At 41.5% G+C, this 17,695-nt stretch overlaps 1 protein-coding gene across 4 annotated transcripts in view; it reads left to right on the top strand.

Annotated features, from left to right (window-relative positions):
* UNKL (unk like zinc finger) overlaps nt 1-14,358 on the top strand; it is a 77,968-nt gene extending 63,610 nt beyond the window's left edge. For 2 of the 4 annotated variants that reach the window (XM_044303304.1, XM_044303306.1), the window contains 6 exons: nt 1,109-1,201; nt 2,885-3,115; nt 4,539-4,741; nt 4,994-5,251; nt 6,984-7,135; nt 14,062-14,358. In XM_044303304.1, coding sequence (XP_044159239.1) covers nt 1,109-1,201; nt 2,885-3,115; nt 4,539-4,741; nt 4,994-5,251; nt 6,984-7,135; nt 14,062-14,113 — 989 coding nt within the window. In that variant the 3' untranslated portion in view covers nt 14,114-14,358. The remainder of the gene's footprint in view (nt 1-1,108; nt 1,202-2,884; nt 3,116-4,538; nt 4,742-4,993; nt 5,252-6,983; nt 7,136-14,061) is intronic. The other 2 variants (XM_044303305.1, XM_044303307.1) reach the window with 1 other exon arrangement.
* Nucleotides 14,359-17,695: the final 3,337 nt, after the last annotated feature.

Here is a 17,695-nt window from a genome sequence, read left to right as displayed (position 1 = left end):
CCTCTTGGACCCCCAACCTATTTGTAAAACTGGATCCTGTGATCCATGTTACACAGTATGATGTCCCCAAAAAAGGCCCAGGAAGGGAGGGAAAGGAACAAGCAGGGGTGTATAACTAGAAAGCCCCTTTGGTGTGTGTTCACATGTGGCAGATATGCTGTGGATGTTATGTCTGAATTGCACGTGGAAAATCTGCAGCTTTTTACAGTAGCTGCAAAGTGAATGTGATTTACTTGAAGGGCATCTGTCAGCAGTTTTGTACCTATGACACTGGCTGACCTGTTATATGTGCGCTTGGCAGCTGAAGGCATCTGTGTTGGTCCCATGTTCATATGTGCCCGCACTGCTGAGAAAAATGATGTTTTAATATATGCAAATGAGCGTCTAGGAGCAACGGGGGCGTTACCATTACACCTAGAGGCTCTGCTCTCTCTGCAACTGCTGTGCTCTTTGACAGGACCAGGTGTGATGACGTTTACACTGCCTGGTCCTTGTCAATCAAAATGCAGAGGGCACAGCAGTTGCAGAGAAAGCAGAGCCTCTAGGTGTAATGGTAACGCCCCCATTGCTCCTAGACGGTCATTTGCATATATTAAAACATCATTTTTCTCAGCAATGTGGACACATAGGAACATGGGACCAACACAGATGCCTTCAGCTGCCAAGCGCACATGTAACAGGTCAGCCGGTGTCATAGGTACAAAACTGCTGACAGATGCCCTTTAACCTCATACACGATTGCATAAAAAATCTGAAGCCAAATTGACCTGTGGTGCAGATTTAAATTGCAAAATCTGCGTCAAATCTGTAGCAGTTTCCACACTGCCATCCGCAGCAAGACGTGCACCATTTGGTTCATTTTTTTCTTCTGCAGATAACCAGTCGCATGTGGGCATACCCTAACACCAGCCTGATGAAGCCCCCTACATCGCAGTGGCCACGGGTCACCTCTGTTCTCTGATCGTGTGGGGGTTGTCTGCTCGTCCGGAGTGATGGGGACATTTTTAGTTTTCCTGAGTTGCCATGTTTCACTGATTCCGATGAGACATGTGTTTCTAGTCGGGTTCAGGGGGTGAATGTGAATAGTAACCTGTATCTTTATTCGCAGGTTCTGCCCTCGATCTTCATTTTAGCAATATAAATGTGGCATCTTTAGACAAAGACTTAGAAGACTCTGAGAACAGTGACCTAGGCTTATCGAGTAAGAGGCTTGCACTTTATTTTCTGCTCACGTTTTACTGGGGTTGACGCCTGAATTGAAGGGTCCCGTTCTTAGGGTGTAAATGGCAATACTAAGGTTTTTTTATCCAAAAATAATTCGCTATATTTGCTCATTAGGTGCACCACCAGTTTTACCTAATGAGCAGAGATCCCACTGGCACTGAAGAATATAGATCTCTCTCTTACTTTTAAAGGGGTTGTCTAACGAAGACTTCTCCTCTGTATAGACAGTCAGCTCCTCGCCGCAGGTCCGGCTCTTGGAATTAGAGCCAAGTGGCCGCTCAAGGCAAATGTTGGCCATTGAAATGACTGACTGACCATGGACAGGGCGGGTTCATGGTTCACCGCTTTGGCTCATAGAATCAGTGTGATACATGGCTATAAAGGAGGGACCCCTGTTCTCTTGCTCCATGAGCCCCAACATGTCTGTGCTGTCAAAGGACTGGCAAGAATTTTTGATTCCGTCTGTGTAACTAGACAGATGTTCATTTCTGACTAGGAAAGCTGATGTGGAAGTACATCGCGTATTTGCTTGTTGTCATTCAGCTATCCCTGAAACAGACTTTATATAAATTTAAAGGGATTGTCTCCCTTCAGCAAATGGCATTTATCATGTAGAGAAAGCGAATGCAAGGCACTTACTAATGTATTGTGATTGTCCATATTGCCTCCTTTGCTGGCTGGATCCATTACATTATACACTGCTGATATCCAGGGGTTACGACCACCGCTGCTGAGCAGATGCAAGGTGGCAGGGACGGGAGCTGCTGCGTATGCGTACTTGGGTGCACTCCCACAGTCCCAGCCACCAGAGAGGCCGGTGCTATTTCCTATAGTGTGCAAGCACGACCACTGCAACTGCATTGCAGGGTGGTCGTAACACCTGGAAACGAGCAGTGTATAATGTGATGGGAAAATGAATCCTGCCAGCAAAGGAGGCAATATGGACAATTGCAATACATTAGTAAGTGCCTTGTATTAACTTTATCTACATGATGAATTGCCATTTGCTGAAGAGAGACAACCCTTTTAAATTTCTATAACACGTGAGACGACCCCCTTAAGTTAAATTTAAAGGGGTTGTCCAGCTTTTAGGTATAGATGACCTTTCCTTCGCACAAGTCCTCGATATCAGATCAGTCCTAACCCTGGAACCCCCACTGTTAATTTTCAGCCGGTGCCAGAAACGAAGCAGACAGGCTCCATCCACTGTGTAGCTGGCGTGCACTCGTACTGCAGTTTAGCTCCTATTCTCTTGAATGGCTCCGTCCACTGAAAACAGCTGCGGAGTTGCCAGGTGTCGGACCCCCACCGATCTGAGATTGATGACCTTTCCAGGGGACCGCTCATCAGCATCTAAAAGCTGGACAACCCCTTTAAACTAAAATGATTAAACCTAACTGACATGGTAAATGCTCCCTCTTTATATTAATGCTGCACACAGTTCAATTGCAGAAGGCTCCATTGTGTGTTATTGCTGAAGTGGTCGCAGGTGTTCACCTTGCAGGCACGCAGCTATTTGCAGCGCTCCTGTTCCTTTTGGGAGTTTGAGATTTGTTGTTGACTAGGAAGGCTTTGCTTTCCCTTGTGTTCTGCTCAATCATTCATTCACATCAAATATATTCTAACCTCATTTGTGTTTTCTGCCCTATTTTATGTTTAGGTCAAAGGTTACTGGGAAGCTCAGCACCTGTGAATATCCCAGGATCTCTTGCTCGTTCATCCTCCCTTCACTCTTCTTCTTCTCTTTCGACTTCGCCTCTGAGTTCGCTTTCCCAGTCACTGTCCCAGTCTTACCTCTCCTCCAGTATGGCTCCCCGCCATCAACAGACGCCGACACTCAAGTCTGAGCACAACGCCTTAGGCACTTCAACCTCTTCACACAACTCTTTAGGTATGAGGCCAAAAAAGTACAACGCTAAGTTACGAACCATTTGTAAAAGAACAGAATTTAAGGGGGTTGTGCCCTGTTTAGAAGCCCACAGGATAGGGGCATGACTAACATTGCTGGGAATCTGATCGCTGGAGTGCCCACTGACATCAAGAATGAGGGTCCTGTTTCCCTCATCTGATGGAGCGATGGGTTAAGCGTGTGCCCTGCTACTCCACTCATTCTCTTTGGCACCGCTGAAAATAGGCGAGCACTGTGTTCTTTTATCCCCGGCAGTCCTATAGAGAATGAATGATGCGTCGGGGCGTATGCTTGACCTACCGCTCCATCACATTAGGGGAACGGGACACCTCTTCTTGTTATCGGTGATCGTCCCGGTGATCAATTGGTTATCCAGTGTATCCTTTAAATACAATGGGACCTGACAGTTTTGCAGGTTGGTACTGAAAGCAAACTTTTCCACCCAAACATGGCCGATAGGTTGGTTTGGTTAGAGTAAGGTTAAATGTGAATAGTCGTAACCGGAGGGAGGTGATCAAGTAATATTTAATAAGTACTTGGGGCCATTTCACACAGTTTTTTGGCATGGTGTTTGCGCTGATCTGCTGCAAAACTCACAAGCTGAAAATGCAGTTTAGAATTAAAGTAACCACCAATCGCTTAAAAAAATAAATAAAAATAGCGTTGAAAAAAAGCATAAAAAATGCAGATTCAGCACTGAATTTTGTAGGCAGTTTTTCCAAATCTGTCATGTAAACATACCCGTATACTTCCGCCACATCCAAATTCCACCTTTTTAGATTTGTGTGAATGGCTCAGGCTACTTTCACACTTGCGGCACAGTGATCCGGCAAGCAGTTTCGTCACCGGAACTGCCTGCCGAATCCGTCAAAACGTATACCAACTGATGGCATTTGTAAGACTGATCAGGATCCTGATCCATCTTACAAATGCATTGAAATGCCGGATCCGTCTTTCCAGTGTCATCCAGAAAAACGGATCCGGCATTTATTTTCGGTCTGCGCATGAGCAGACCAGAAGGACGGATCCAGCATTCCGGTATTTTGAATGCCGGATCCGACACTAATACATTCCTATGGCATTCAGACAAGTGTTCAGTTTTTTTGGCCGGAGATAAAACCGTAGCATGCCGCAGTATTATCTCCGTCCTGATCAGTCAAAAAGACTGAACTGAAGACGTCCTGATGCATCCTGAAAGGAATTTCTCTCCATTCAGAATGCATGGGGATAAAACTGATCAGTTCTTTTCCGGTATTGAGCCCCTAGGATGCAACTCTGTGCCGGAAAAGAAAAGCCGCTAGTGTGAAAGTACCCTCAGCCTTGCTGAAATATGAACTTGTACATAGAAGGTTACTACTGGGTTAAATGGGTTGACTAAATGTAGTTTTTTCTCTCCCTCTCATAGGTTTAAATGGGGTGACGGGCAGTATTTGGGACTTTGTTAGCGGAAGTTTCTCACCCAGTCCCTCGCCAGTGTTTAGCAGTGGTACTACCAATTCCACCAGTACTAGCTCAAATGGTAGTGAGCTGTCCCGTGTTAGGAGAGAACTCGATGAGGCCAAGCGGAAAATAAAAAGATGGGAAGATTCTTGGCAACAAGTGAAACAGGTAAGGATTGTACCTTGTATCATGTATGCAGGACCATGTGCTCCATAGATGATCTGTTTCGGTGTTCCTAGTGGGGAGTACATGGTCCTAGAGAGGAACAGCACCAGACGAGATTCCATTTGCAGACCAAAATGTACCTCACACAGAATGGTTTAAATTTGATCTGTATGTAGCCAGTGGTTCTGTCTTGGTAAGTGTAGCATGAATGTGGAATGCTATGGTTTTAATCAAAATTGAATTACTGTTCTCCAGGCTTGTGACGCATGGCAGAAAGAAGCCCAAGAGGCAAAAGAGCGTGCCAAGGCAGCAGATGCAGACCGACAAGTAGCACTTTTACAGAAGGAAGAGGTGGAGGGCAAACTAAAGAAACTCCAGGAAGAATTTGATGTCTTGTGTGTATCTCCACAGTTTCCCTTAATGAGAAAATACGGCGACGTAGAAAAACTTCCTTTACCAAAGCTACATTCTATAAAAAGTCAACTTTGTTCCGACTTGGAAACAATAGATGGGGTAAGTATGGATGTCCAAGCTTTACATTAAAGAGCTTGTGCCACAGGATAGGGGATAATTAACTGTCAGGGTCCGACCGCTGGGACCCCCACTGATCCGGAGAACGGGGATCCAATGTTTCCATCCTGATGGTGCGACAGGCCAGGCATGCTCCATGCAGCTTTATTTATTTTCTATGGGACTACTGGAAGTAGCCAAGCAATGTACTCGGCTATCTCCGTTATTCCCATCGAGAATGAATGGAACTCCATCAGAAGTCATGATTCATTCATTTACCTTTTATGACATTTTGGGAAGGTGAAGGAAGAGCTCCAGCTTTTATTATCTTGTAAGGAACTGATGTAGAATGATTTCTTATGGAAAAAAAAAAAAAGAAGAGACCATAGTTTCTGCTGAATGCTTCTTCTTTAACTCTATTTCAGCATTAGGTTTGAGGAAGAGTTTCTTTCTCATGTAGGTCAGATTGTCCAGTCCGTGACAAGGAGGGACCTTATGTGCAGCAACTGAAAATCTAATTTAATTTGGTTTAAATCAGAGAATTGCCATAGTAAATTGCAATATAGAGTTACACATGCAAAGAATTTTCAAGGGCCCCTGTCACGATAGGCGGCATCCAGCTGAAGAGGACATTGCCTGAGAGAAACGGACTAAGGGCTCATGCACACAACCATTGTTGTTTTGCGGTCCGTTTTTGACGGATCAATTCCGTATCTGAGTTTTTATTTTCTTCTCAGATTTAAGTCCTCTTCCGTTCCATTATTATTCTACAAAACCTATCCATATGGTTTTCGTATGCAATCCGTTTTTTGCAGGATCGAAAACAGAAACCGTAACTTATTAATCACCAAACACATGAGCAATATGGCCTGGGCATAGCATTTCTACAGTATGGATCCGCAAAATACGGATGACTTACGGATGTGTTCCGTGTGCGTTCCGTATTTTTTGCAGTACCCATTGACTTGAATGGCGCCTCAGACCGTGATTTGCAGACAATAATAGGACATGCTCAACTTTTTTGCGTAACAGAAATACGGAAACGGAATGCACACGGAGTACCTTCCGTGTTTTTGCGGACCTATTGAAGTGAATGGTTCTGCATACGGAACGGAAGCAGAAAAAAAAAAAAAATAGAGCTCATGCACACAAACTGTAACAGGTCTTCTCCTCAGTGTGTGACCGAGAATCATGTCCAGAAGAGGTTAATCTGCTGAGAGCAGCTCCGACTGACATGATTCTCATCCCAAGTGTCCTTTCACATATAGACACATTATACAGTCTCTCATGATTTGGGGCATTTTCAGTGCTGAGAAGCTGTGGTTACATTTGTCCAAGGCATCCTAAGATGTTAAATGTCTGCAATCTGCGTTATCGCCGATCGCAGACATGTCAGGCACCAGGCGGTTATGGTGCTCACTCCGCTCTGGAGCAGGTGCCGTCTTTGAAGAGATGACATTCATTGTACGTGTAAGGCGGAAATATCGTCAAGGGGTTAATAATTCTTCTGTCGTTCAAGGGGTTCACTGGGCATTTAGTTTAATTAGGGTACGGTGCTAAGCTGTGAAGCTGTTTTAGATGGAACTCCTCCTACCTCACTCCCCCTATGCCGTCATCTCCGGATATAGGGAGGGTGAGTCCTATTTAAAAGGGCTTCCTTCCAGAGGTTAGCACCATGCCGTAATTAGACCAGATGCCCAGAAAACCCCTTTAATGTGATTTCCCTCTTCTCCAGTTGATATTCCAGCTCCATTCCCAAAAGTGTGTCGTCTGCCATGAAAATGACAGAAGTGTAGTCCTGCAGCCCTGCCAGCATTACGTCTTGTGTGAACAGTGTGCGTCCAGCAAACCGGAATGTCCTTACTGCAAGACCAAAAGAATGAAATGGTGATTACCTATCCACCGGCGAAATCCATTTTTATCACGTAATCAAACTAAACGATGTGTTCTGTGTTGTAGCATTTCATACACAATTTAGAAATAATAACTAAAAAGGTATAAAAAAAAAAACATGTATCCAAAATGTATCTTCTACCAGTAATAGACTGATCTCTACCCTCTAAGGCACCAAGGATGATTTGGAAGATTTTTTTTAACGTTAGGGAATTTTGTTAGCATGCGAAATGAATCGGCTTAAACATGGGAAAAGGATCACCCGCAAAACAGACCATTTTGGGCCTAGGGCTCGTGAGAAGGTATGGACCACAAGTATTCGTGACAGAGAGAGGGGGGTAAACAGTGTTGACATACCCGTTATTAAATCTGGACTTTCTACAAAAAAAATCTTCACGGGCAGCTGACCAGACATATCGGTTATACTCTAGGTGATCGAACGCCTTTTTTTTTTTTTTTTTTTTTTTTCTCAAAGGACCAAAAATCACCCCCAAATTTTTTTAAAAAAAATTAGCCAGCGTTCACTGGGGATCACCTGTAAGAATGAACACAATGTGAATTTTCCCCTTCCTCAAGAATTTCACTTGGCTTTTGCGTAAATGTGGCAAAAATCAGTAAGGAATGCATGCGGGGTTCGGCCGTTTAAACTTTTTCTGGAACGCTTGCCTTTTTATATATAGAAAAAAATAAAATAAATGCAATTGATGGTTTTTGGTTAAAAAAAAAAATACAAAAAAGGAAAATAATAATCCAGATGATTTGAAGTCAATTCTGTGAGCTCATTGGAGGGCCAAAATATTTTAAAGCAACATAGGGTTTAACGAATCGTGATCCCTCGAGGTTCTAAAAAAATGTGTATATTTATATAAATCTATATATATTGGTGCTTCATGTGACAGCATTGTTGAACATACGACTCGTGAGCTTGGAATCAGTCTAGCACTATTTTTACTAGGTTATTTTGAAGAAGTTTAATTCTTGTAAAAGCACTTTGTTAACCAGGGATTCTGTTTAGAGGTTATTATAAATTGCTTTAAGCTGCTTTGTAGAATTTTTTTTGTTTTGTTTTATATATATATATTATTAATATGCGATAATATTGAGCTTTTTCTGTGTGTACTGTGAACTGAAAGAAATATTTCATGTCAGTTTATTACTGTTTAAAACGAAAAATGACTAGTGTAGTAAATTTATTGTTTTCCTATGCTGAATTTAGTACTTTTATTAAATGAACAATACTGAGTAGTGAACAGTATAAGCTTAGGATTTTACAGTTTTCAGGTTAAGTGCAAACTAATAGTATTTATAATTATAACCAGCAATTGGGTGAATAATAAGAAGGCACATATTTACAGTAGTCGTAAGTATTTAGAAAATCATTCTATTGAAGGAACTTTTTTTTTTTGTTAAATTCTGATTTTATGGCTTTGTGATGTTTTATTTTCTGTACTTTTTTAAATCGCTTTTTTTCATAATTAACTTGTTTGTATGGCTCTTAACCTCGTGATATCAATCATTTATAAGCTTTTCAGAGATGTGAAATGAGGTCACATGGCCACTTTTATCAAGTGCCTATACCTTATAGCAGCTAAAAAAAAAAAAAAAAAAAAAAAAAAAATCTTTTTATTCATGTATATATGTTTTTGTTTTGTTTTTTTGTTTTATGAAAAAAAAAATTCTGGGCATGCTTGAATAATTGGAAGTTTTAAAAAATAAAAATTGCTTGTTTATTTATTCTTTAAAATATACAAGAAAAGAACCCTGACCCCTATACTGAACCTGGCAGCGGTGCTCTTCTGAATTTGTCTTGGCTTCTGCCTTCCTTTTTACAATTTTTATTTAAATTTTTTTTTACTTTTCTGTTTCTGCTGTAAAAGAAACTGACTTGGTACCATATCCAGAATAAAGTGGTAATTTTCCTGAAACTTTAACTGAACACTTCTTATTGCTGTACGCAATGTAATATTGTGATTTTTTTCTTTTGGGCCTATAGAATAATATTCCTGTTCACCAAACATAATGCCTACTGTTTACAAAAAATAAAAGTACAAATTATATATATATTTTTTTCTTTTGAAGGGCATCTGTCAGCAGATCTCTGCCCATTACTGGCTGACCTGTTGCATGTGCGCTTGGCAGCTGGAGACATCTGCAGTACCGTGTTAATATGTGCCCGCATTGCTGAGAAAAATAAAGTTTTGATATATGCAAATGAGCCTCTAGGAGCAACGGGGGCGTTACCAGTACATTTAAAGGCTCTGCTCTCTCTGCTACTTCATCTGCACTTTGATAGGACCAGGCCGTGTAAATATAATCACACCTGGCCCTGTCAAAAAGTGCCACAGCAGTTGCAGAGAGAGCAGAGCTTTCAGGTGTAATGGTAACGCCCCCGTTGCTCCTAGAGGCTCATTTGCATTTATTAAAACATCATTTTTCTCAGCAATGCAGGAACATGGGACCAACACAGAAGCCTTCAGCTGCCAAGTGCACATGTAACAGGTCAGCCAGTGTCATAGGTACTAAACTGCTGACAGATGCACTTTAAGCTGCTAATTTCTATAAACTGGCAATTAACAGCTCACCCACCTTCATACCTCATGTTGCTTTAGATCAGGGATCTCAAACTGCGGCCCTCCAGCTGTTGCAAAACTACAACTCCCACAATGCCCGGACAGCCTACAGGTATCAGCCTACAGCAGGGCATTGTGGGAGTTGTAGTTTTGCAACAGCTGGAGGGCCGCAGTTTGAGATGCCTGCTTTTAGATGCTTTGGTACTGTTTGATAGTAGCTCAATCCACAGCCCCTACGTTTTTAGAGCGTGATTATCAGTTGAAGTTTTATAATTCCTTTAACAATGTTTAGCGTCTAGTGAAATCTTAATTTCAATTTTTTTTATATTATTATTATTTTTACTTGGAATAGATGGTTTGGTAAATATACTTCAGGACTATATAATACTGTATTCTAACACTGTATCTAGTTACAATTTATTAAATAATCCTTTTTTTTATTTTGCTGTTGAAAGAAAAAAAAATATGGAAAAAACTAAAAAGTGACACACATCCCGAATTGTAAATGACCAATTACTGTGTTGCATTATGTATGTATTTCAGCTGTCACATTTTAAAGAAATTCATTTATAAGGCCAGCAGAGATGTGGCAATATGGACTTTAGTTCACATATGACTAAAAATGAAGAAAAAAAGCAAAAAAAAAAAGCGAAATGCTCAAAGATAATAAAACGAAACAACAAGGCTGTATTGGACCTGCATGAATAAACTATGCATTTGAACCTGATGTTTAAGAAAAAAGACGAGGACTCTGTTTTCATTATTTCAGATTCTGGGTAGCGGTAGAAATGCCACAACTTGCAGGTTATGAGTGAGCTTTTGTTGTATTAGTATGGTTTTTGTGAAGAAAGATGTTTTTCCTCATGTTTTATGTGGTCTTTTTGCCAAAGACATTTGATAATAATTAGCATTTTGATAGGCAGAGCAAATGTGCAGTGACTTTTTTTTTTTAATTTTTTTATAACTGACCAAATTATAAAATTGTTGTGTGAAGTTTTTTAGGCTACTTTCACACTAGCGTTTGGGGCTCCGCTTGTGAGTTCCGTTTGAAGGCTCTCACAAGCGGCCCCGAACGCATCCGTACTGCCCTAATGCATTCTGAGTGGACGCGGATCCGCTCAGAATGCATCTGTATGGCTCCGTTCAGCCTCCGCTCTGCTCAGCAGGCGGACACCTGAATGCTGCTTGCAGCGTTCGGGTGTCCGCCTGGCCGTGCGGAGGCAAACGGATCCGTCCAGACTTGCAATGTAAGTCAATGGGGATGGATCCGTTTGAAGTTGACACAATATGGCTCAATTTTCAAAACGGATCCGTCCCCCATTGACTTTCAATGTAAAGTCTGGACGGATCTGTCTGAGCAACTTTCACACACGGATCCATTCTGAACGAATCCCATCGTCTGCATTATAGGAGCGGATCCGTCTGTGCAGACCCCAGACGGATACGCTCTGAACGCAAGTGTGAAAGTAGCCTAAGAAGTTCCTTTTTTTTTTTTGCAATTTTGAAGACTTGCTATTTCTTTTAGAGAGTAGGCGCTAATTATTGCTCTTGCGGAATGAACTTTTTTTTTTAGCTGTGTAGTGTAAGATGTAACAAATAATACGTAGCATTTTTTTAATGTAATCATTTAGCTTTTTTTGTTTACCATTTAATATGTAATGAAACGAGAACATTCTTTAGATTAAAAAGTGGCCATATTAATTAATTTCCTTTTCTTATTGTAACTTTTTGAAGTGTTGATTTGTGGTATAGTCAATATATTTAGGTTATTTCGAATTGTAGTTTTTTAATGCTTTATTATGCACTTGGGGAACACCAACCAGAATTATGGTGCTTTTCTTTGGTCTTAACTTTTTTTTTTTTATACAGTGTTTTTTTTTCTCTTTTCTTCTTACAGGACTGGTTAGTGCCACTATGAATAAATGCATGTTTTAGGGTCCATTCATAGGTCCGCTTCCGTTCTGCAATTTTGCATAACTGGTGCGGACCCATTAATTTTCAATGGGGCCCCAAAAGATGCTGACAGCACACAGTGTGCTGTCCCCATCCGCACTTCCGTTCCGCGAAAAATAGAACATGTCCTATTGTCTGCAGACACTGACAGGAAAAGGCATTTCTATTATAGTGGTGGCCATGTGCGGTCCGCAAAATGCAGAAAACACATGGCCGGTGTCTGTGTATTGTGGACCACAAAACAGTTGCGGATGTGTGAATGGACCCTTATACTGTATATCTACTTGTAGGGAAACTTTAGATTGAAAAGATCTTATTGAGTTATGATGCAAAGACAAACAAGAAAAAGTCTTTACATTATTTTTTTTTTCATCCTCCTTTTCCCAAAATTGTACTTGCCAGCTTTTCTTCTTAATGCAGATTAGAAAATGAAAATTTAGTGATTTAGTTTTAGGTCAAAATAGTAGCAGTTGAGTCATGACATTTCATATTCGTACAGATTTGTGGGTCCCGTCGGCTTGCCTGACACATCCATTTTAGTGAATACATGTATTCCTCATAACTAAGCAATTCTGAAGCATTGTTTCTTGCTCTGTGCCGCTACTCTATTATTCATCCTGGAAATGTATAGAGATCTTACCTCCTGCTACAAGTTTATTTAGAGAGTTGCAAGTGACTGCAACTTTCAAGCCAGTGCTGTCAAAGCAGGAACTTGAGAAATGAAATGGTATTGGAGTATGCTAGATCCTATAGAACAGGGATGCCCAACCTGTGGCCTTCCAATTTTTGCAAAACTACAACTCCCAGCATGCCCAGACAGCCTACAGCAGGGCATGGTGGGAGTTGTAGTTTTACAACAGCTGGAGAGCCGAAGGTTGCCCATCCATGGCCTATTCTCAGGATAGGTCATCAATATTAGATCGGTGGGGATCCGACTTCTGGCACTCGTGCTGATCAGTTGTATGAAGAGGCCGCGGTTCGCCGTGAGCACTTAGGCCTCTTACTAGGCCATGTGACATCACGTTCACATGATCCAGACACAGTTCGGCCCTCATTGAAGTGAAAGTGCCTGGGCTGCAATACCAAGCACGGCCACTATCCAGTGTATGGCGCTGTGAGGAGGCTCAGTCACTGTGGCCTTCTCAGTCAGCTGATTGGCCAGAGTCGGACCTCTGCTGCTGATAGGTCATCAACACGTTAATTCTGGAGAACCCCTTTAGACCATTGCCATGATGTTATTGTGCTTGTTAAAAACATTCAAGACATGGCCCTGTTTTGAAATTGTCAGTTGTAGGCCGCCTTCACACGACCATGGGACGGCCGTGTCCGTTTTGGGGTGCAGCCAAGCAGAGGGAGAGATTTATCAAAAGTGCTGTAAAGGAAAACTGGCTTAGTTGCCCGTAGCAACCAATCAGATTCCACCTTTCATTCTTCAGAGCTCCATTGGAAAATGAAAGGTGGAATCTGATTGGTTGCTAAGGGGAAACTAAGCCAGTTCTACTTTACACCATTTCTTAATTTTATTTTTATTTTTTTAAATGCCAGGAAGTTCAGGGTGTACGTGTTCCCACTATTGTGTGAAATAGGTCTTTTTGTGTGATTTCCCTTTGCAATACTCATTGTCAAACGGCCAAATTGTTACCTTTTGTGGCCACTTTAAGACTGCTGTTTTGTGCTACTTTCATTCTTAGTATATCTTTATAGCTTTCCAAAATCCCCTGCGGAGACCTAGAGAGAAAGTGATCACATTCTGACTGCCTGCAGCCACCACTAGGGGGAGCTTGCATCTTCTTGTTTTACGCAGTTCAATATATAAAAAGTAAGCTCCCCCTAGTGGTGTGACTGACAGAATTGTATCCATCAACACTGTGTACAGAATATTTGGAACTGATTGTGGAAAAAACAAAAACCCATCACAATAGTGGATCTCTGACTACTATAAAATGTAATTCTAAAGAATATAATGCATAGGGAATATAATATTAATATGAACTTTTTACCCAGAGTCTGTAGTGCTCATTAACGGAGAGGAAGGGAACTGATAACTAAACCAGTTAATATTCACACACAGCCATGGGCCCGAGTCTACCCCGGGTGCTACTTGCCTAACATGCAAGTTTTTTATTTTTTTTTGCATTGTATCACTTGAGCAGACCATTATGATTCTCCCCCCCCCCTTTTCTTTGTTTATTTAGCATTATTCATTTTTAAAGAAAAGTAACAGACCAAAAAAATGTACCAAAATGTGAAAATGAGCGGCTTGCGAGGTTGTTTTTATATTTTTTTTGTCTTTTGTAGTAGTTAAAGCCCTGTGCCCATTTTTCTTATTACAGCGAACCTTGGCGGCTCCTCGCTAATCGCCTAATGGTCTCGCTTCTCTTTCTGCAGTTTATGCAGTTTCTTCCACTTATTTGAAGAACCTTTCATTGTCCTTTACGTTAACCCTTGATTGGGCTGAGGAGTTTATTGGATCTCTTGATACAATGTGGCTTGTAGTATTCTGGCCAGGGGTGACTTTCATATGAGTGAGTCAACTTTTACACGGTGTATGCAATTACTGCAAGTCAAAGTTTTATAAAAATGCAATTCATGAACAAATGCACTATGAGAAATTGATCAAATTATTGAATATTGACAATATTCTTGATTGGGAACTGTACATTTTACCAAATAAGTCGAGGATTGCTCACATGTTGCAATACAAAAAGCACAAGTCTGCATTACACAGGGTTTTCTGGGATTTTTTTTTATTTTTATACTGTTGACCTATCCTCAGGATCTGATCAGTAAGGGCCTGACACCCGGGACTCCCCCCTCGCAGTAGCGCTTCGGCCTTCTTGCAGCTTTGTCTAGCCAGGAATGCTCAACCTGCGGCTCTCCAGCTGTTGCAAAACTACCACTCCCAGCATGCGCTAATAGTTGTGAGCTGTCCAAGCATGCTGGGAGTTGTAGTTTTGCAACAGCTGGAGGGCCGTAGGTTGGGCATCCATGGTCCAGGCCATGTGACGTCACATTTGTTTAGCCCCATTGAAGAGAATGGGGCTGAGCTGCAGTACCAAGCACCGCCACTATACGATGGACAGCGCTGTGGTTGCTTGTAGCAGAGAGAAGGCTGCGGTGCTATTGCGCTACTGCTAGAGTCGATGCTTTCTCAAAAAGCTGATCAGTGCAGGTTCCGGGTGTCAGACGCCCACCGATCAGATACTGATGACCTATCCAGAGTACAGGTTATCCGTTAAAAAAACACACTTGGAAAAATTAAGGAGGTTTCCTAGAAATCCACTTTAAAGGATTACTACCATTTGGGACATTGATGGCATATGACAAGGATATGCTTACAGATACATCCAGGTATGGAACCCACTCCTCTCTCCAGAACAGAGAGCAGCCGTGCATGTTCAGTCACCGTCCATTCACGCTTATAGGAGTTCCGAAAATAGGCGAGCGCCGACTCTACTATTTCCGGCATTCCAATAGTGGCGAATGGAGAGGTGACTGCGCATGTGCAATGCACTTTTCATTCACCACTGTAGTGTATCACCACTTCTGATGTAGGACTTTCATTCACCACTGTAGGCTGACTCCCAATGCAACGAAAAGAGAGAATGTTGCGCATGTGCAGTGTGCTCTTCTTCACTTCGGGGGGGCCTTGTTCTCTAGATAGGAACGGGTCCTGCATCTGTCTGACAACTCTGGCATAGGATATAATACAGACTGGCCAACCCCTTTAAGAACTGTCACATTATAAATCATTTAGTCTGAAAATGTTGTGTTTTCGGAATACAGTTTAACAGTTGAAAAAAACCTAGGCCTCAAGTACGTTATTTTGATCATTGGTAGTGTACAATGTGTCCTCCATGTTGGAAGGCTATTAAATTAGAGGACAGTGAAAGGATAGGTCCATCTCGGGCATGGATTGTTTTCTGCCCATTGTGCTCTTATAAGGCCTGATTCACATGGCCCATTCGTCAGCTGCATCTCCCAGACCGCCCGCAGCTCCCCTGACCCAAACTGATTGCACCCCAGTTATTATATAATGCCTTGTGTCGGTTCCTATCTGATCGCAGGACTATTGTATGGTGCTATCATCATGTGAGTACGGTACAATAGCCTCGCCATCAGATAGGAACTGACTTTATCATAAATGCCATCAGTTCGAGTCAGAGGAGATGCAGCGGATGCATGGGCCGAGTTTCCCGGACCAAGCATGGTCGTATGAATCGGGCCTTAAAACAAGACCAGTCAGGAGCTTAAACATACTATATAAGAAATCTCCTTTAATTTAACATTGTGAAAATTGCTGAATATGTGACTGATCCTCCATACTTGTAGCTTGTGAAGATTTCTGTGGATTTTGCCATACAGCAGTGACTTGGGATAAGCAGAATGCTTATAAATTTTGGTTTCTCAGGGTTTTGCAGACATTTGAGGGTTTAGAATGGAATTCAAGCTGCATAGTGTAGTTTTTTTTTATATTTTTTGTTTTTAAACATATCATTTTAGGTTTTGTATCTTTATCTTAACTAGTGTTTAAATATTAGTAATATTGTTACGGTATATTTGTGTAACTGGTCCGTATACGACCTTAAATATTATAATTCTAGATTTTACCTGTATTAATTTATGGAAGCTAATCTGGCTTGCGTGTATCAAACAAAAGGAAAAAAAAAGAAAAAAAAAAGAATGGTCTTGTGAATGGCATTTTTTGTTCCTGATAAAGAAGGTATTATTTATAATTGCATAATCATTTTACTTCTAGTGAATCGTTTCAAATTGTTAACACTTGTTTTTAAGAAAAACAAAACCTTTTACACTATAGCATTTATGCAATGGTTTACAAAATTCATGGAATTATTTTTATCAATATGGGAATTAAAATAATTTTTGATCTTTAATGGTTGTACTGGTTTTCTTTGATACAATGTAACAAATATTTTTATGCGGTTACGTGACCTGCAAAATGTGCTCCCAGAAGATCCTCTTGGTATTTAGTAGTGGGTTAGGGTCCATTCACACGTCCATAGTTCAGGGTCTGCATCTATTCCGCAATTTGGCGTAATGGGTGCGGACTCATTAATTTCAATATAGGATACTCATTCACTGTTTGCTGTCCGCATCTGTAGTTCTGTGGCCCCGCAAAAAAGATAGAAATGCCTATTCTTGTTTGCAATCGTGGACAAGAATAGGCATTTCTATCATAGGGCCAGCCATGTGCAGACCACAAAAACTTACGGACGTGTAAATGGACCCTAAACCTGATGTGTTAGTATAATCCATGTACATGTCGTAGTTTTATTCCGGCCGCCTCTTGGCATGTTTGCTGTGCTTCGACCGCACCTCCGGCCTGCCCCCATTATAGCCAATGGGGCCGGAGCAGACTTCCGAAGGCACGGTGCACTAGCGGCAGTACGGATCCGGCAGGCTGTTCCCCCCGTCTGAGAAGGCTACAGCTAGTGTGAAAGTAGCCTTGGGCTGTTTTCAAACTGCAGTGTCTCCAGGAGGTATATACTGGGAGGGCCAGATGCCAGTATATAGGATCATTAAAAAAAAAAAAAGCGAACGTTACACAGAACGCATCTGTATTTTGCGGATCGCATAACTGTCGTGTGCATGAGTCCTAATAGTACAGGCTGCTTCACCACCATACCATACAGCAGAAAAATTACACTCTTTTGGCCTCAACTAGGTGAATGTGGGCCTTTAGATACATTAAAGGGCACGAACAAAATGAAAATACTTAAATATTACATTATTATGAAAGATATTTGAATATATTTATAAGTTTTTTTAATTGTTCGTTTTGTCTGGGGAGCAATCATTAGGAGGAATAAAATGGCCGTCGTCGTATCAGTACACACAAAACGTGTTCTGATCACACAGCAGGACAAGTTACTTCACAACACTGAGCTAGGAGCTGCCTCATCCTCCTTTTTGCTCAGGGATTATGATCCTTAATACAGATGATAAGAGCTTCAGCTGAATCTCTGTAGGAATGGAGTTCATGAGGAGACACGATAGACAGGACAGACTG

This window comes from Bufo gargarizans, chromosome 8, assembly GCF_014858855.1.
Source record: "Bufo gargarizans isolate SCDJY-AF-19 chromosome 8, ASM1485885v1, whole genome shotgun sequence".
In the NCBI taxonomy this organism is placed as follows: Eukaryota; Metazoa; Chordata; class Amphibia; order Anura; family Bufonidae; genus Bufo; species Bufo gargarizans.
This window is presented reverse-complemented; position numbering and strand designations above follow the sequence as displayed.